General features: G+C 32.0%; 2 protein-coding genes across 2 annotated transcripts; one reads left to right on the top strand and one right to left on the bottom strand.

The window, feature by feature from the left end:
• Positions 1-2,607: 2,607 nt before the first annotated feature.
• On the bottom strand, positions 2,608-12,005 carry LOC127736876 (uncharacterized). The gene is made up of 7 exons (XM_052247452.1): positions 11,840-12,005; positions 11,109-11,197; positions 8,599-8,673; positions 7,808-7,930; positions 4,443-4,565; positions 3,441-3,610; positions 2,608-2,736 (listed from the first exon to the last, which is right to left on the bottom strand). The coding sequence occupies exons 2-7, from the start codon at positions 11,112-11,114 to the stop codon at positions 2,733-2,735; spliced, it is 501 nt and encodes a 166-aa protein (XP_052103412.1). The 5' UTR covers positions 11,115-11,197; positions 11,840-12,005; the 3' UTR covers positions 2,608-2,732.
• A 464-nt stretch (positions 12,006-12,469) lies between these two features.
• LOC127736865 (uncharacterized) lies at positions 12,470-19,887 on the top strand. The gene is made up of 5 exons (XM_052247439.1): positions 12,470-13,317; positions 14,561-14,728; positions 17,013-17,095; positions 18,864-18,987; positions 19,615-19,887. The coding sequence occupies exons 1-5, from the start codon at positions 12,736-12,738 to the stop codon at positions 19,885-19,887; spliced, it is 1,230 nt and encodes a 409-aa protein (XP_052103399.1). The 5' UTR covers positions 12,470-12,735.
• The last annotated feature ends 1,443 nt before the right edge of the window (positions 19,888-21,330 follow it).

The raw sequence follows: 21,330 nt of genomic DNA, 5'->3' as shown, positions 1-21,330 counted from the left end.
TCTAAACGTGTTTCTAAATGTCTGACAATTTTGAAAGGGAAAAATAGAATACATCGGGTATCCTAGAAGATTAACGAAATGTTCAAGTCTGCTATACAGCAGAAGAAAACCCATTTTTTTACTGTTCATAGTATTTTATTGATGATCAGTAATTAGCTAGATATCTAGTCACAAATATCACTTGCAAAATAGATCAATTAAAATGTTTCTAGAAAGATGGTTGACCAAACTGACGTGATAAAATATTAACAGCAACAGCTAAAGTATACACATATTAGTAAGATGAGACCAAAACTATCAAAACGAAAAAGACACACACAGCAAATACAAAACGTTGAAGAAAAAGCCACAAAAATTAAGAAAACTTCACAGAAAAGGATAATCTGATCAACACAACATCTAGACCGCTAATTCATCTTCTCGAATAGTGATGCCGGTCGTGTTATTTATCAGAAATATATTGCAGCATCTTTTGATGTCAGATACACGAAAAATTGAAAGGGTCGCTCTTTATCTTTAGAGCAGAAATCGTTTCAGTCACTTTAAGAATTTGTTTCTGCACCTTAAGCATAAGAAAAAAAAATTGATTCCCAAATACATACTTCGTATTTAAACATTACATAGACCATCAGTTCTTTCTTATAACAAAACATGTTTACTTTTATTGAGAAACATCGAGAATAACGCCAATATTATTTTAGTGCAACGTAGCATATTTCTTACAGGAGTCAATTGAACATCGGAAAACTATTGCTGCCTTTTTTACGATTACTCATCGTTTTAGTATTTTAAACGTTTTGCTGACGAATCGAAAAAACATTTGGGATATAGTAAATGTCGTTATGGTTTCCGGATGCACCACTGCAAAGGCTTAACTTTTGCAGTTAAACAAACGCACCTTGTTTGCAAGTGGAAGTTTCTATTGTTCAACCTTTACTATGTACTAACAATAAATACTATTTGTCTATTGAATTATTCGAAGAACTAAGGTTTTATTTTTATCACGGGGCTTGACTTTCTAACTTTTGAAATTTTCAATTGTTTATACTCTTCAACTTCGTACTTCCTAATGAGCCTTCCTAATGTTTTGATTCGAGCGCTTCCGATGAGTCTTGTGTAGACGAAACGAATGTATTGAGTACCCAATCAGAAGCCTTTTTTTAATGAGTTATAGATATGTTTGTTGTATTGTGAAACTTATTATGTGTTGATATACATGCACTGTTTGCTACTGGGCGTTAGGAAATTCCTAAAAACCAATGAAGCCTATATGTCACAAGGAACTGTTATATGTCGCCTTTTTCTTTAAGCCATGCATTCATTTGTAAAATATGAGTTTCTATTTTTTTTTGAAGTATTCTTATATTGCAGACTCTTCGATAAAGATATGATTCGTTCAAATAATAATTGTAAATTAACATGTTCAATATACAAAAATGTCATTTCGAATGATTTCGGAAAACTATATATCATGAATTTACTTTAAACGAATGACCTCTAGTTTTCATTACTTCAAAAAACATTACTTACGCATTCTTTTCCACATTCTTTTGGGCAGCACATTGAGTCTAGGATATATAAAAAGTAACACAAAATAATGGGAAAATGACTGGCTATTTTCAGTTGTAATACTGATTGTATTTTCTATAATTTAGCAGAATGTAATAAAGCTTAAGGTTCCACTAAAGTCAAAATATAGGACACTTCATAAACATCTAAACTTTGCCTGTATTTTTCAACCTACACAGGCAAATTTTGTTCACGTAAATTTCACGTGAAATTTTTCACGTGAGATTCACCTCAAACGAGCTTATACATGAAACTCACGTGAAATTTTTCACGTGAATTTCACGTGAATCTGATGTGAAATTCACGTGAATTGAGATTTCACGTGAAATTCACGTTAAAAATTTCATGTTAAATTCACGTGAATTGAGATTTCACGTGAAATTCACGTTAATTTTTTCATGTTAATTTCACCTGAATTGTGAATTTTGTGGTGCTTTATTTTTTCTTTTTCAACATGCATGCGCTATAATTTCTGTATAATGAATATAACTTGGCTCACTCTGTAATCATAACTGTTCAAGAACATATATTAAACAGAATGCAAAATTTAAAGCATAATGGCATATAAAAAAGATAATGTTGTTAGATTGCTAATGAGACAACTCTCCACTAGAGACCAAATGACACAAACATTAACAACTTTAGGTCACCCTTCAACCAGGAGCAAAGCCCATACCATATAGTCTTAGCTACAAAATGCCCTGAAATGACAAATGTAAAACAATACAAACCAGAAAGTAAACAGCCTAATTTATGTACAAAATTACTAACCAAAAATTACCTATGTAACAAAGCAAACAACAAAACCCACCGATTACAGGCTCTTGACTTGAGACAGGCACATACAAAATGTGGTGGGGTTAAACTGGTTTTAAGGCACCAACCCTCCGTCTAACCTGGGTAGAGGTGTACCTGTACAACATAAGAACAAACTTTCCCTTTATGTTTGTCTTATACTTTTTCAATTTCGATGCTATAATTCTTTCTTCCAAATTGCCAAGCACTAAATTGATAAGAAAAAAAAATAACAACAATCAATTACAAAAATATACTTATATTACATATAAAGAAAGAAATATATAAACAGAAAATCATAAAATTAAGTGTTCTCATATTGTTTTAAAACTTAAGCTATTCCAGCACTCCATCAATCATGTCCATCTTTATCTGTAAAAAAAAAAAGAATTCTCATATTTATAAAGGACACATTTAAATTTAGCTATTCTATTAACGAAGAATACAAAGAGTTATAGTTAAATAAACTTAAATAAAATGAACCCTCAATTTTAATTAATCTAGACTTAAGTTCCTTTCCCAATAAAAATAAGATGTATAAGGAAATATTAAGCTCAATCATTATATTATATGTATACATGTACTCTTGTTTTCATGCATTTTTTTAACCAGTAAAGTATGATGTAGGGTCTGATCCTAATATTTTAGAAATAATAATATATGGTAAAAAATATAATGATCGTTCCATATAAATTATTCCAAAATTTGCCTGCCTAAAACTTGTTTTACTGAAAACATACAGTTCAAAAGTTTCTGATTGTGTCCTAAAACCTTTACATACATGACATATATCCCATACAAGATGTCTTAGGGACGTGACTTAAATTGTTAGTTCAATAAAAACTTTACATCCAAATAAAGTTATTTCCAAATGACTGTGCCTTTTAATTAAAGGAACCAAATACATATGACCTTTCCTTATATTTTCTTATGGAATTATCTTTAATATTTTCAAAAGAGTATGTGTTGCTTGGTCATGATGATGACAAAGTAGAATATTGAAAATAAAATGACATCTTTGTATACATAATATGTCACAAGCTAGCGAAAGTGTAAATTATATTTATATTACATACTTATTATATCTCTCAATTCTCTTGACTTCCCGCTCTTTAAGCAGGACCCATTTGTCCTGGTCCTGGCTTTCCAAAAGATCCCCAAGGTAACCCTTGAAGGATGTCCAGTAATCCTCCAAGGGCTCCCCAGACTGCCTTTTTAACTGCTTTTTTTCATGGCTGAATGCTCTCTGAAAAATAATTAAAGATCAATAATAAAGATTAAAAAAAATGTTTCAATTTATAGTATGTTTATACAAAACTAGTGTTTAATGCACACATTTTCAGTGCCCCATTGGTTTCAAAGTCTCTTTACAGTTACAAAGGAGGTTGACAAAGAACAGACATGAAAATTGCTAACACAGTAACAACTCATCATTATCATGTCCAACATGCCAAATATCAAATGGAAATTTAAAGAATTAAATTAGAGTTTATACATATTTTGATAAATTCCTAAGGTCTTTCCCAGGTTATAAAGGCACTGGCTGGATTTTCTACAAACTAGATACCAATATGCATAGTTGTTAACTTTAATAACTTAATATTTCAAGGTGTATACAATATAATTAAAAATTAAATTTTCCTTATTGTTTCACCCAGGTAATGAATATATATATAAATGTTGCATCATTGTATTTATATAAGCGAACAGCCAGCTCAATAGATGAATTAGGTATGCAGTAGAATAACTTGTATTTCATTTTTTTCTGTATTATAGTGTATGTAACCTACTCATAACTAATGTTCTACTGACACAAATTGAGTTTATCTGAAAAATGACGTGACAAGTTGCTTAAACTCTTAAGTGATTGATTTTGAGAATTCTTACAGCTAATAATTATCATAATATGTATTTTATGTGATCAACATCATCCATGTGATGAATAAGTGAATTACAAAATGTGTTTTTTACACTCCTTTCACATAATGAATATCTTAAGATTCAGATGTGGGGACTATATTTTTAATATGATAATAATTATCTATTATTTTTTTTAAAATAATGATTCATGTACTTACTAAAGCAACTGTCATATTTTCAACAGCTTCCTCATCTTGGCATTGAAACCTAGAAAAAAGGGCTTTTCCCAAGTCCTTTAGACTTTTACAGCCTAAGTCTGCGGATTCATTTCTTGATAGCATCTAAAAAGTAATTCAAACATCATGATAGGATTACATGTAAGCAATTTATGTTTCTTAAGGAATAACTTTACAAAAATTCTGTCTATGAAGAAATAGCATCTAAAATGTGGTGCACATATCTGCATGGTTATTTTAAAGTGTGCACCACATTTTTGATGTTATTAGAAAGAAAAAATATAAATTAAAAGTCATTATTTCTTTAATTTAATTCTAAATTCCATTTTAAGCATGAATAAATCATGAAAATACAAGTAATTTTTATGTCCTGTATTAGTCTAAATAATTCTCTGATTTATTTTCCAAGGAAATGTTGTCCATGTCCTCATTTTCAGTAGTAGGAACAAATTGTGTTTAATGTTCAGATATAATAAATAATCATGTATCTTATTTGGTGATTTTTTTAAATCACCTCATATATATGGTGAAGTATCAGAGGTACATTAGTATTCAAGAGGTCTCTTAACAGTTATATATCCTTATTACAGGCCTAAAGAAATCTGATGATACAGATTAAAAAACAAAACTAAATGTGTAGAAACGACATGAGTGGCCCTGTCTCAAAGAGTTGAAAAACTGCAATTTCAACAACACCTGTGGACACAAACATGATGGTTGTCTCACATATAAAAAATCAACTCAAAATTTGAAGGCGTATAGAAAATAAGTCTGTATAATTGTGATTTTCAAAGTCGTGAACCCTTAATTTTGACAAAAATCAGAGGAGCTGAACCTAACTTTAACTTGATCTATAACTCATCATGGTTAACTCACAATCCAAAAATCAGCCCAATATCTGAAGGCGTTTAGAAAAAAGCCTGTATTAAACTGTGATTTTCAACAATTTATCAAAGTCCAAAGCTCGTATTTTCATAAAAAATTAGTGGAACTGAACCTAACTTAAACTTGAATATCTGAAGGCGTTTAGAAAAAAGTTCTAAAGATGCATATAAAATGTGCATCTGTAAAGCTGTATATCAAAACTGTACAGCAGTAAAGCCATATATAAAACTTTACCTCTGTAAAGCTGTATATAAACTGTACATCTTTAAAACTATAAATAAACTGGATAGATATTGTATTACACAAGATGCAGTGGTAGAATCTATAAAGCTTATATACAAATTTAAAAATGTGCACTTTTACAGAGGTGCAGTTTATATACAGCTTTAAAAATGTACATTTGTATACCACTTTACACCTGTACAGTTTATATACAGTTTATAGATGTACATTTGATATGCATCTTTAGAACTGTAAATCAAGATAATAGTTATAGGACAACACCTAGTATAAAACAGAAGATGTGGTATGATTGTCAATGACAAAACTTTCCACAAGAGATCAAATGACACAAAAATTAATAACTATAGGTCACCATACTGCCTTCAACAATGAGCAAAGCCCATACCGCAAAGTCAGCTATAAAAGGCCAGCAAATTACAAATGTAAAACATTTCAAACTAGAAAAGTAATGGCTTAATTCATGTACAAAAAATGAACTAAAAACAAATATATACAGTCCGCCAAAAGTTAAGCATCACCTTAATATAACTGTCAATATTTTTTTAACTATTGCGAAAAAAATATTTATGTTTGGTGTTATGAATTGCCTATCGCATACACTAAGAAAATTCATTACGACCAAAAAAATTAAACTCCGATATACCCGCCAAGCAACCTTTTATTAAAGGTCATCTGCACTTTAACAAATACACTGTTTCGATGCCTTTAAATCATCTTCCTACTGTCCCGCGTACAGGTGAAATTTGACCTTCACCAAGTCACTGTGAAATATGGCAAGCGGTAAATTATCTGTGACTGAACGTTGACAAGCAATTGACATGTCAAATGCCGGTAGGAGCACTAGGAGCATTGGTAACCATTTCAATGTTAATCGCACCGTCATTGTCAGATTTTTACAACGTCATATTGACACAGGAACTGTAAATGGTAGACCAAGGTCAGGAAGACCCCGTTTAACTACCTATCGTGATGACAGACTACTTATTGGTCGTGCTAAAGCCAACCCATTTACTCCTGCCCCATAGATTAGACACCACTGGCCTCCAGGTGGTCGTGTTAGTGTTCGAACATTGGTCCGTCGACTTCATAAAGGCTACCTAAGAGCACGTCGTGTTGTCAAAAGACGTGCCCTAACAGCCAGGCACCGTATAATCAGGTTTCAAAGGGCTAATGACCATCGACGATGGAACATGAGAACCTGGCAAAATATTCATTGGTCAGATGAGAGCTGGTTTCTGTTACCAGCAATAGACGGCAGAATACGAGTTTGGCGGGGAAATAAAACTGCCTATCACCAAAACAACAATTGCCCAACGACAGCAATCGTTGATGGTGGTGTAACAGTATGGGGTTTCTTCTCATACTGTTGTAAGCTGGGTATGCATATTTTGCAGGGTAACATGAACAGACACACATACAGGGATTTGGAGCTTAGAAACATTGTAGTCCCTCATTTTGAGAATCCCCAACTTGCGTCAAGACCCTCGTACATGGACGACAACGCTAGACCACACAGGGCAAGGATTGTAACCGATTACAAAGATCAAGAAGCCATTGACACTATCTTTTGGCCTTCCATGTCTCCAGACCTGAACACTATCAAACATGTCTGGGATGCCATTGGCAGAAATCTCAATCGCAGAGATCCACCTTTGCAAAATCTTGGCGATTTAAGAGGGGCAATTGTTGATGAATCGAATAAATTTGCTCAACTAAAGTTCAGAAGGCTTGTACAGAGTATGAGACGCCGTGTTGTGGAACTGTACCGGAAGAGAGGTTGTTACACATTCTATTGACTTAAATATTGACATTAAATTTGCGAACATACCAAAGATTATTTGTAGAGACTTTTAATGATTTTGGGTGATTAATTGTTGTAAAAAAATAAAATCAAAGTAAAACTTAAATTCCGTTTCTGATTTGTGTAATTTTCACTATTTCTATGAACGCAAAATTCAAATGCATCGAACCTGCATCAGTGACCAAACTTAAGTGTATGGTTTGTTTATGGCATATGCTAGCAAGATTGCTACATGAATATTTTCTCTTTTTCGAGGATTAACTGGTTTTTTTAAATGAAAAAAATTTCGATGCAACAAAGATAGGTGGTGCTTAACTTTTGGCGGACTGTATATATGTAACACATCAACAAAAGACAAGCACTGAATTACAATGCTTGTATGTCATTCTTCTAACACTCTCAAAAATTTCATGGTTACCTTGTTTTTGGTTTGAGACCTAAAGTCGACCATTTTCCTAGTGCTGAACTTAACTCCTGCTCTAAGCACTTCTTGGGTGTCTGCCTCTGGAGCGAGTCTCCTCTTTAACGACATTAATTTGGCCTGAAACAAAAACAAGTATGCAAAATAAAAGTTATATTTTCACCTTTATTCAAATTAACCATTTAATATGATATAAATGCTCTCAGTAATTGTTCCAATAAACAATGAATTTTCATATTTTTTGTATTTTTGTCCAGTTAAATAATTATTCCATTGAATTTATATGTTGTTTTTTTAAATGTTATATTGCTAGTACGATTGAGTCCTTCAAGCAAGAGAAGTGTGTAATCTGCCTCTCTATTTTTCAAGTTGATCAGAACCATAAAGCATGTTTATACATCTCATGCTGTATAATACCAAACATCCGGAATTATAAACTGTGACTTTGCAGTATTCAGCTGACACAAAAATCTGTTGTTGTTTACCATTATTTCAAAAAGTTGATTGATTTGCAATTGCCATGCCTACATAGAACTTGGTGCCAAATTGGCAATTATAAAATATAGGATGAAGCAGTGATTTTAAGTGACTGGCAAACTCACAAGTACACATTTATTTGGGACACTGTTTCATGAAAATCCATAAAGGGAAAGTCATCAGTAATGCTGAACACATAAAATTCATATAGACGGAGAGACAGAACTTTCCCACTTAAACTAAAAGGCAGATGACAATTAAGTCTTGGTTTAAACATGCATATGTATTTATTCATCACCAATAAATCTTACTTTTAACTCTGTGTCTGGGTCTGCCAAAAATGGGTTCTTTGGGAACCGGCTTTTCAGGTAATCTGTCAACGGTCTCTACAAAGAGGAAAAACATCAGTAGTCTCAGTCTTCTAAGTTTCTGTCTCCCTTTATAATTATTATAAGATCTTAATTTTATTTGACTCATCATGTTTGGTCAAATTATAGCTCATTCTTTGTCTGGTTTTTTTTTTACCTGATCATTCTTTTCAACTCTTCTATGATATACACATGTCACTGGTGATTTTTCTTGTAACCAGCAGAAGCTATCATTAAATATTTTAAGGTGCTCTAAAGTGCAATGATTGAGGTCTGTCATTTATAAATGAAAGTGAAACAAGAGTGCACACGCTGAAATGTCTCGCCTTCTTAACTAATCACTGATATTATGTTGATAGTCCTTAATATAAAGCTTTATTACAACTGTCACATAAACTTAACATTAACCAAGAAAACTAAACATTGACAATTGAACCATGAAAATGAGGTCAAGGTCAGATGAACCATGCCAGGCAGGCATGTACAGCTAACAATTCTTTCATACAACAAATATAGTTGACCTATGGCTTGTATAAGAAAAACAGACCAAAACACAAAAAATTAACGCTGAGCAATGAACTGTGAAAATGAGGTCAAGGTCAAATAATTTAATTTTGGATGTAACGCGTCATATGATTGGCTGACGTTGTTTTGTTTATCAGCTCATAGACATAATTTTGTCATGTGACCGTGACGTCATCAACGTTTTTTCATGGTTTACTCCGGTTTAAAATGGAATTTAGAATTAAATTATAAGAAATGACTGTAATATTTTTTCTGTCTATTCGAAATAACATAAAAAATGTGGTGCACACTTTAAAATAACCCACTACGCGGGTTATTCAGTGTGCACCACATTTTTGATGTTATTTCTTCATAGACAGAAAAAATATTACAGTCATTCCTTAAATAAAACCTGCGCAACTGACATATAGATCATAAAATATTTCCATACACCAAATATAGTTGACCTATTGCATACAGTATAAGAAAAACAGACCAAAACACAAAAACTTAACTATAACCACTGAACCATGAAAATGAGGTCAAGGTCAGATGACACCTGCCAGTTGGACATGTACACCTTACAGTCCTTCCATACACCGAATATACTTGACCTATTGCTTATAGTATCTGAGATATGGACTTGACCACCAAAACTTAACCTTGTTCACTGATCCATGAAATGAGGTCAAGGTCAAGTGAAAATGCTGACGGTCTGAGGACCTTGCAAGGTACGCACATACCAAATATAGTTATCCTACTACTTATAATAAGAGAGAATTTAACATTACAAAAAATGTTAACTTTTTTTTCAAGTAGTCACTGAACTATGAAAATGAGGTCAAGGACATTGGACATGTGACTGACGGAAACTTCCTAACATGAGGCATCCATATACAAAGTATGAAGCATCCAGGTCTTCCACCTTCTAAAATATAAAGCTTTTAAGAAGTAAGCCAATGCCACCGCCGCCAGATCACTATCCCTATGTCAAGCTTTCTGCAACAAAACTCGCAGGCTCGACAATAGCCGCCACCGCCGGATCACTATCCCTATGTCAAGCTTTCTGCGACAAAAGTCGCAGGATCGACAAAAATGGAGAATATGTCTAATTTGGCCTTAGATGCGCCTGTAAATGTGCATGCGTCCACATAAAGATACAGGATTCACATATTCAAGACAGTTTAGCAATTATACCCTAAGCATTTTGAATAAGTTCATTGCATTTGGTGGAGGCAACCTGCAGTTAGAGAACAGAAACAACAGATTGAGAGATTTTTCCATAAATAAAGGGGCATAACTCATAAATGGTAAAAGTTTTGCCACTCAATTTCAAACTTTATCTATAATTATATTTTGTGGGAATGTGCATTGTATATAAGTTTTATAATATTTGGTTGAGGCAAACTAAAGCTATATATAGAATGGAAACCAAAAAAAATCAGCAATTGTCTAGGCTAATAAAGGGGCTTATGAAAGAATAAAGTGATGACACCCAATTTCGACCATGATCTTTGTTTTGTGATAGTATGCATTTTGTTTCAGTTTTATAATATTTTGTTGAGGCAAACTAAAATGAGAGAACAGACACCATTTTTTGAATGGTCAGGACGGACAGACTGGACAAACGGACATGGGTATTACTTAATGCCCTCTTTGTTACTGCTTGGGCATAATAATAAAAAAAAAACATGATCAAAGAGTTCTGTCTCATATTGTACATTAAGAGACTTATAATTCCTTTACCATAAATTTAAGAATGTATACTAGTTTCACTACTGAGAATATTGGTGCTCTCAAGAGTCTCAACTGTATATGTTGAGCAAAGAAACAATTCAGTGATTTGCTGATCGCCAGACCTGAAAGATCTATAATATTGATTACAGTGACTGACTGCAGCTTTAATTCTTACAAATTGTAGATATTTTCAAAACTTTCTCAAGAGTTACCTCCATATCTGTCTTCTCAATACAGGTAAATGACCTTCCAGGCTTTGCTGCTGTGTTCACACATTGTTTTAAATCTTTTAATTCCTTTACTGTAATAATTATAAGTTAAAAAAATAAATAGATAGCTATAAAGATGTATTTCAAGGTCTTTATAATGTGACATGCAGGCACTTTAAAAAAAAATAAAAAATAATAAATGTAAAGTGTAAAATTAAAATATATATGCATTTTTACTAAAGAAATTATCTATATTTCATCATTTCATGCCGTTTTTAAATAGGCAAGCAAGCAAAGAAAGATATTCAGCATTTAACATATGGGAAAATAATTGGTCAAATGATTTATTCTTTACTACAGGAAATTCAAAGCAAAAAAAAATGTCTACTTACACAATATATTTATATGATATTAATCTAATAAGTGCAGGCTCTTTCTTAGTTAGTAAGTATCATACAGTGCCCATCTAGTTTTTAATTCAATGACATGGCTACTTTATAGTTTTTTGTAGTTTCATGAGTTATCTCCCCTGTTTTGTCAATTTGCAACAATTACCAACAAGTATTTCAAAAGAAGTAGGTTCCAATACATTGCATAACCAATTTGAATAATTTTAAAAATCATGCAAGTTGGACTATGGGTCTATAAAACAGTGCAAGTTGGGATGGAAACACTAAAGATATTTAAATTTTAATACATGTGACCATATATATAGATTCAAAAACGTAACATACCTATTTCTTTTAACAACAAAGAGTTAGATTTACACCCATCACAACAAAACTGTGCATGTGGTAGGTTAGGGAGGGGTGCTGCTACCCTGTCATCAAAGAGGTCCTGCTGTGACCCTAGGCCTCCTTCATCAATACTATTAGTATTACTATCTTGGCTGTCCTGTTAAAAAATTAATTCTTTCAAAAATAAAACAATTTTTTTTTGTTGTTGCTTTTAATGATTTGTTCTCATACAGTTTTGTTTCTCTCCATTTTGATTGAAAGGCTATGTATACATTGTGTGGGTAAATTTAAGCTTTTTAACTAATTACCAGCAATGCCTTACTTAAACTTTGCTTTTTATAATAATTATCTCAGTCTGGTTTCAAAAATTACTCTGACAAAAAATATCTGTTTGGGAGGTAATAAAAAACTTTATTCAAACTTTTTTTTACTGCAACACATGTTTGTCAGACAGTGCAACCATTGTTTCTAAAGATTTTCGCCTGTAATTGCTGTAATTTCCACCACTACAACCTCACCTACAACTGTGTCCACTTGTTTATAAATTTTTAACAAAATTCATGTTATCCTTCTTTCCATTAAAATTAAAAATCGTAACAGAAATAGAATATTTGCATGTTTATAAAATTTCTAGTTCATTGTGTGGCATTGATTTTTTTTCTGGTTTTATGACGCTGAAAGATTGTTTTTTTTTACCTGAAACATGGCTTTCAATTCGAATCTTTGTCTATCTTTAATCTTTTTGTCTTCCTTTGATCTTTGGCGTCTTTGACAGAACTGTAATAATTTTGACAGAACTGTCGTCTGTATTATGACGTCATGTATAAGCAGGGTTACGTATACGTTTCAAAGAGATGCGATTTCGTTGATTACAATTATAAAGCGTTTCATCGATGTTGATGGTTGTCAATGAAGCCGCTGACATGTCTCGCAATCGGACGTCAAAATTTGAGGCACCGGATAGTTTTAAATGTGATTGTTGTGGGTACGAGACAGGAAAAAGTGCAAATTATCACCGGCATTTGGAATCTGATCGGCATCTGCGTGTACTGAATTTTTCCACCCAGGTAAACTGTGAAAATAACGAGAATGATTTATGCACGGATAGCGCTACTCAGGCTCAGCCCACTGACATGATCGTAGATGGTGCGACCGTAGACTATCAATCCAGTTACGGTCAAGATAATTACGATGAAGATTTTGAAGAAGAAGAAGATGAAGCTGTAGATGATGAGGATGAACAAGAATATTACGAGGAACGAAGCCGTGACACCAGGACAGAAACAGAGTGGTTCCCATTCGATTCCAAAACCCACTTTCTCCTCACTTCATTATACAGTTCTAAAACCCACCGAGTTGTAAGTTTACATTCTGATTGCATATCTTATTCTAGCTGTTTTCTTATATGTGTCCAATTTATGTCCAATCTTATGTACTTGTATATATGTATTGTGATGAAAGCTCTTTATAACCTATAGGGCCCTTCAATTGTAAATAGAATATTCTTATTCTTTTTCTTAGTCTAGTCAAAGTAATTTTGTAATTTATGATGTCTAGAAACTTAGAAGGCTATTTTTTGATTTTTGCTGTTACCCCTTTCAGTTGAAGGAAGGCATCCAAAAAAAAATATGGAAAAGTCATACAAAACATTGTAATTATTTATTGTGGTCTCCCCAGGGTCTTAAGGGTCATAATATTCATTTGTATAAAATGTGATGCTATTTCAATCACTGATTTTTGCACATCTCTCTCAAAGAGGGAGTACATTTTTTATTGTCAATTAAGGTTCATGTGAACCCTTTGGATAAAATGACTGCATTATTACCTCAAAATTTACTGAGAGTACAGATTCAAACAAACCTGTGCATCTGAAAAATGCAGCCAATTTAGCCTAATGGTCCACATGAACCTTAAAGCAGCCCATATAAAAAGCATATTAATCACAATAAACATGATAATTAAATTTATTTACAAACAATTGGACTGAAACTGAATTCAAACAAGGCTCTTGGTCATAAAACTTTATTCAGTACAAGGAGTACAAAATTTGAGCTCCAACACAAAATCCAGTATTTTGATTGGTTAATTCTTGAGTCTGAGTAAAAAAATCATGCTCAAAAGTTTTATGACCGCAAGGCCAGGCCTTGAAGTCATAAAACGTTCGAGTCAGTTTTTTTGTACCCATACTCCAAAATCACCCAATCAAAATGCTGAATTTTATGTTTCGAGCATGAATATTGAGCTCCAAGCACTGAGCAAAGTTTTATGACTTAAAAAAATTTCAATCCCGATATCCTGAAATTCGAAAAAAGGATTCCAAGATTAGGAAAGGGTTTATCCCGAGCTTAAAAACACCCAATCTCCTAGTCCTGATAAAGGTCCTATCCCCCTCATATTTATTCAAAAATGTACAACAATTGCATGTATTTAACAAACAATGATTAAACAAGAGTATGTAAATAAAGTTCAAAACTAAAGATTTCAAATGTATAATAAGAATAAAGTATTTCCAGAGTTAGTATTAAGAAGCGTTAATTTGCTTCACGTTGTGTTTTTAAAGAAGTAAAAACTTGCACCAAAAAAGGAGTGAGTAACTCTTGCGAACTGCACCTGAAGTTATGTCTTTCACTGTAATTTTATATTTTCATTTATACCATACATTTTATTTTTGTTGATGTTGCAGCCATGCAGATATACATAGATATCAATATTTGACAGTCATGTTTCACTTTTCATTTTTTTTTTTTTATTGTTCTTCAGAGTGATGAGGTAATGTCTTTTGTCATGTACATAATGAAGGAATGTGGGTGTCGTAATGTGCCTCCACTGTCCAAAATAAAGAAGTATCTTCAGACAAAAATGGAAATGGAAGATATGATCCAAAAGGTAATTCATTCATTTAAATTGTTATAAAAAAAATTATTTAAAAAAATATTCAAAAGTTTAGTTAAAAAGCAAGTAATCTGAGTTATTTATTTTATTATAATGAACTTTTTTGTATAATTTTTGTTTTGTCTGTATTTATAATATTTGTATAAACAAACATGTAAAATTGTTATAATTTTAAAAGGTAAGTCAAATAGTTTGCTTATTATGGCCCCCAAAATGAAATGGGCACACTCTTTAATGTTTGCTTCTTTCAACAATTTTCAATAGCAAGTTTCTTTAACAAAAACATGAGAAATAAGTTTGTCTTGTATCTAAATTTTAAAAATGTGTCCAAGGATCCCCCCGCTGTCCAAGATGAATGACATGGCTTAAAATAGAACATGGGGGTAAAATGCAGTATTTATGCCCCACCTATGATACAACTGTTGGGTTGCTGTCCCTGAATTAGTGATTTTAAGGAATTTTGCTGTTTTTAGTAATATTATATCTTAAATAATAATATCTAATATCTAATAATCTATATTATTCCACTGCATGTTGATTTTTATAGCGAAATCAACATTTGATTGGTTGAAACGTTCACACGTGACGTCGAACAAAACTTCATATTCAACTCTGAGTATCATATTCCCCTCTGAAATGTCGGGACTAAATCATGCGACGTTACGCACGGTTAATGTACATAACGTCTTGAAATTCTTATTTTTCTAAAAAGCTTTGGCAAATGTCATTATCGTGTTCAAATTTATTTCAGACGTTAAAACAAAAATACTAATTAAATAATTAATGCTTATCCGTACTGTTTATCAATACATATGTCGTGTTTAGTAATAAAAACAAGCGGATAAGAAAAAATGCCGGTATGCAAAGTTGCAAACTAATATTTGAAGTTCAGATAGTATACAAAGCTTAGGCAGTGGAATAAAACATTCATTTCCTGTGCCTGAGGGAGATATGAAGATTTGTTTACCCAAGAATGTTCATATTCAAATTTTTTTACTGTTATTTGTCACAAAGGTACCCCCATTACCACCCACTTATATATTTCTATGTATTCTCAGAGGAAAACCCTTTAAGGAAAAGACACTCCAGGTACTTGAAAAATATTAAGAGCGCATGTCAATATGAATTATCAATGTCAATGAAATAAGAGATTTGTTTTTTTCAACTACATAAGTACCCGAAACCTTTATTGCATCTCAAAAATATAACAAAATGTAGAAGAATATATTTTATAATAAAATACTCTCCATATATATATATATATAGATATCCAACTGTAGAAACAACTACTCAGTCAAACTACCAAGTGTCAGGCAGTAAGTGGAGAGAAATGGAATTTCACTGGACTATAAACAGTAAAAAACACCAATTTGTTAAAGGGCAGTTCATATCCTTTGAACTTGATGGTCAAGCAGTCTACGGCAAAATTTTGCAGTTTCTGGAAAGTGTACAGGTATTGTAATTCAAAACAGTCTAATTATTGATTCAATTCAGTTATAACATCCTTTTAACATCAGTCTTTTTCCCTTTTCTTCTCACAGCATTGTTCTTAACCATCCAAACTTTGATGCAAAGCATTTGGCAAACCTGATATACATGATATAGGGACGTTTAAAATGATATTCTGTAAAAAAAAAATATCTGATGATATTAGCAGATTTAGGTTTAAAAACGAAATAAAAAATGAATATTACATCCCTTATAAGATTATGTAAAATTTGAAACAAAATCATTAATCAAAATATGAACTATTGAATTTATTACATTTTTCCCGACTGTAATGAAAGCTTATTTATTGAGATTTGATTTGCAGTCTCCAACAAAGGGAGATAATTTAACTTAGTTACTCCTACAACAATGTTAATGTAATATCAAACAATATTTTATTTTTTTAAAAGCCAGTTTAGTTCATGTTCATGCATTTTGTTTTGAATGTTGCATTTATAATTATTAAATTTTGTGAATCAGGGATGTTGTGAGTTGTCCTGTGACTAATGCAAAAAAAAATTGTTGTATAATGGTATGATGCTGTTGTTTAAATTTGATAGTTGTAACTTTTGTCAGTATTGGGATGTATTTAATATTGATGTTATAAATTTCAAGATACTTGGGGCCTAAATCATTTTATTTCATTAATTTTATGTTAAATTATACATAGTTACTAAGTTAGTGTATTCATATCTTATTTTTTAGCTTAGAACTTATTCTAGATGTTTCAATATGAGTATTAAATGTAAATGCTTTCATAACTGCTGTAATTTTTAATTTGATGTTGCAGGAAGACAAATTGATGTATGCTAAAGTAGATGTGTTTATTGGCAAGGAACACAGATACATGTCTGAAATGAACATGGAAGAAAAGTATGTATATTTTTATAAGCCCGTCAATTTTTGACGGGACGTATTATGGTATACAAATGTCCAGTGTCCGTCCGTCTGTATGTCCGGCGTAAACATGTCGCACCGTAATTTGAGAATGACTTATCCAAATTTCATGAAACTTAACATAGTTGTTTCTTATGATGGTCAAACGATCTGTATACTTTTTGGTGAAAATAAGATTAAAACTTTCTGAGTTACGGGACTTAGTAACTAAAACAGGTGTGTGTTTTTTTTCACATGTCGCGCCGTATCTCAAAAACAATTTATGATTATTGCTTAAAACTTTACACACTTCTTAGTTATTTTAATCTTAAGATCTGTATACTTTTTGGTGATGATTCAAAATTTTATTTTAGAGTTATTGAGTATTTTGTAAAAAAAGGGGGAGGGGTTTTTCACATGTCGCGCCGTATCTCAAAAACGATTTATGATTATTGCTTAAAATTTTACACACTTCTTAGTTATATTAATCTAAAGATTTGTATACTTTTTGGTTTTGATTCAAAGTTTTATTTTTGAGATATTGTTTTTTTTTTTTTTAAAAGGGGGGTTTTCACATGTCGCGCCTTATCTCAAAAACGATTTATGATTATTGCTTAAAATTTTACACACTTCTTAGTTATATTAATCTAAAGATCTGTATACTTTTTGGTTTTGATTCAAAATTTTATTTTAGAGATATTGAGTTTTTTGTAAAAAAAAAAGGGGGGTTTTCGCATGTTATGCCATATGTCAGAAACTATTTATGCTTATTGCATAAAAATTCACACACAAGACGACGGGCGTATCATGCGCTCATGGCGCAGCTGTTTATTACTTAAGTTAGGCGATATGGTATTTAGTCCAGTCAATCTAGCATAAATTTGACACTGACCTTGAAGTAATTGCAACAGAAGTTTTAATCTTTATCATTATACCCCAAATATACACAGAAAAAAATCTCATAAAATCTAACTTGAGGAAAAGTAAAAAATAATGATTTTAAAATTCCTATGGAGATTTCCATAGATATGGGAGATAACTCTGCAAAAAAGGCAGAAATGTCAATAAAAAATTGACACAAAATTATAATTTCACTGCTTCTGTTCAACAGAATGTATTGATTCTTGATATTTTAGCTGTCTTTAGAGTATAAAAACAACTCTAAAGGTTTTAATTCATATCTTTTATCAAGCTACAATGTAGATTTCATAATTCATTAGTTGACCATTTATAAGAATTTTCAGCATGTCAAGGTCAATAATCTCAAATTGTATAAAACTTATAAGGCATATATTATTCTTTTTGTGATTTAAAGTTTCTTTATACAAGGTAGATGATGAACAAATATCATTTACAGATATAAACAATACCAAATATTCACATTATTTTTTCAAAATTGTCACAAAGCCATAAATTTGCAATTTCTTTAATGAAAAAGGTTTTGAATTACAATTTTAAGAGAAGAGTCGTACTCTTTGAATTCTCCTTGAAAAACAAAAAGGTGTGGTTTAAGTGCCTAAATGAGACAATTCTACACAGTAATCAAATAAACAACCCTAAAACAATGTATGACCTTCAACAATGATCAAAAACCACACAGTCATAATAGAAGGCCCTTAAATGACAAATGTAAAACAATCCAAACAGGAAATTAATGGCATTGTTTTTTTAGTGCAAAAACTTCCCCCTTATGTGCATTTGCAGTTAGTACAAGCTAGTGCCAAAATTTTGAACATTAATAAATGTAAGTTTAATTGTTTTTTAGATGTTTAGTGAAGTACGGGCAACTGCATATGGTCTCGTTAGAAAAATGCAAGGTGTTTTCTATTCCAAGTGACACATCATTGATGGAGCTCATAAATGGGGAGTTGATAAACATTTCCAGAGAAGTATGTGTTTCATTGTTTAACATTTGTACATTGTTTATAGATGATAATTTGAACAGGTTAGAAATGTCATTAGTTTTATAAAGGAGTTAATTAGCTATTTTCATTGTAATTTTTTCTGCTTAAGTCAACATGTTAAGGAACTACTTATTAGATCAATGACATTTTCTATAAAGTCACATTACTATCAGTCAGGGTTTCCGCTGGTTCAATTAATTTTTTTTCGCCACCTCTTTCCCAAAAACAATATATATTTTTCGCCACTTTATAAATTTATTCGCCAAGTAACATGAATATATTATTTTTTTGCCTTCAGTTATAAAGATTCTTATTTACTCAAGTTCATTTACTTATGTTTGCATTTATGAGAAAGCTGTATTGTATTTTAAGCTCTATCAGCATCAATTGGGGATTTGCAGTGGCGGATCCAGAACTTTTCATAAAGGGGGGGGGGATGACTGACCTAAGAGGGGGCTGCTCTAGTCATGCTTCAGTGATTCACTATATCATCAACAAAAATGTTCCCATGAAAGGGGGGGATGCCCCCCCTTCAACTTATTCAAATGCAATTTTAAACAATGGTATCATTTAAGTGAGGAATAACTTACAGTACATCTTGGGTTTTTTCAGAGAAGAGATGCAATCTTAAAGCAATCATCTTTGTACACCGGTTTACCTGTTATAACAGTGCCTTTAAACCTGTTTATGGATGATATGTCAGCCAATCAGTCCAAAAGGTGGTCACCCCTGCATGCCATCCAGGGTCAGCTTTCTGGGTTGAATGTTGAAGAAAAAAACAGAGGAAAGAATGTGTTTTTGTTAGGTGTGGCTGATAGAATGGATATTCTTGAGCTTGTGTCTCCTATTTGCCAGGACATTGAAAATTGTAAACAGTATGTATAATTGTTTAAAGAAATTAAAATGTTGTGTCTTGTGATCTAATTCTATGCATTGTGTCAATAAGACAGGACTTGTTATGGGTAGGGTTGTTGAAATGTTCTTAAATCTATAACTTTCAATTCCACCTAACAGGTATACATGGAGTTGTGATAAGCTTAATTTAACTATCGAGTTATCCACAAACATGTGTGTATAGTAGCAGACAATGTTTTGGAAAGCTTTACTGTAATCATTTCATAACAAACAAAATTGTAATTATAATTAGATTTTTTGAAAATAAAACAAGCACAAATATGTACACACGAAACTTATTTACAAATAACCAAAGTTACTACAGCTTGTCATTTACAGAGTGTGACTCCTGCAATGCCGGTCTTAACAAAACCTCTTTTCAAACTGTCATCAACTGTCATCTCTTTTCAAACTGCCATCTTCTACATTTATATGAAATGCATGCACTAACCACCAAGCATGTAATACAGTATACCCAACGGCTATTTACGATTTTACTTTAAATACAGTTCAGATTTACACGCGAGGCAATAATCATAACTATAAAACAAATTTTTGTTTACTTTTGAGAAAAAAATCACAAAAATAAATACCCGGAAACTTGTTTGAAATACACAATTTGCAAAAATAAGTGCTCATGAAAAAAAGTACATTTACAGGATATGAAGTGAAATGGAACTTTTATATACTGTATGTTATTGTTTATCTTTCAGATCAGGGATAGAAGCATTTGATGCTTCACTTAACCAAAAGGTTATACTGACAACTGACATATCCCTGATTGTTACTGACTACCATATGATGAGTTTGGCTTGCAACCATTTAGGCCCATCTGCAAATAAATATTGCCCAAAATGTAATGTAAGTATTCACAGCCACAGGTACTATTTAAAAAATCTTTTGCGTCTTATAATGGTATGATGTTGTCATCGTCGTCGTCGTCAGTGTCCGAAGACGCATTTAGTTTCCGGACAATAACTTTAGTTTTAGTGAATGGATCTTTATAAATTTTTAAAAGAAGGTTCAATACCACTAAAGAAAGGTTGGGATTGATTTTGGGGGTTGTGGTCCCAATAGTTAGGGGTCAAAAAAGGGCCCAAAGAAGCATTTTTCTTTGTTTTCGCACAATAACTTAAGTATAAATAAATAGAAATCTATGATATTTCAACACAAGGTTAATGACCTCAATAGGAAGGTTATGATTGAAAATTTGAGTTTTGGTCCGAACAGTTAAGGAATTAGGGGCCCTAAAATGGCCCAAATAAGCATTTTTCTTGGTTTTCGCACTATAACTTAATAGGAGCACCTGGTTATTTATAGAAACCAACAAAAAAAACAAACCTAAAAGTTGGATGGTTGTTCATCATATTAAAAAATACTTTTTTATACCAAACATCACATTATTTAGTGAGACTTATTTGTATATCTGTAGGC

This window comes from Mytilus californianus, unplaced genomic scaffold (genome assembly GCF_021869535.1).
Source record: "Mytilus californianus isolate M0D057914Y unplaced genomic scaffold, xbMytCali1.0.p SCAF_39, whole genome shotgun sequence".
Classification (NCBI taxonomy): Eukaryota; Metazoa; Mollusca; class Bivalvia; order Mytilida; family Mytilidae; genus Mytilus; species Mytilus californianus.
The sequence above is the reverse complement of the archived record's forward strand: the minus strand, read 5'-3'. Positions and strand labels throughout refer to the sequence as shown.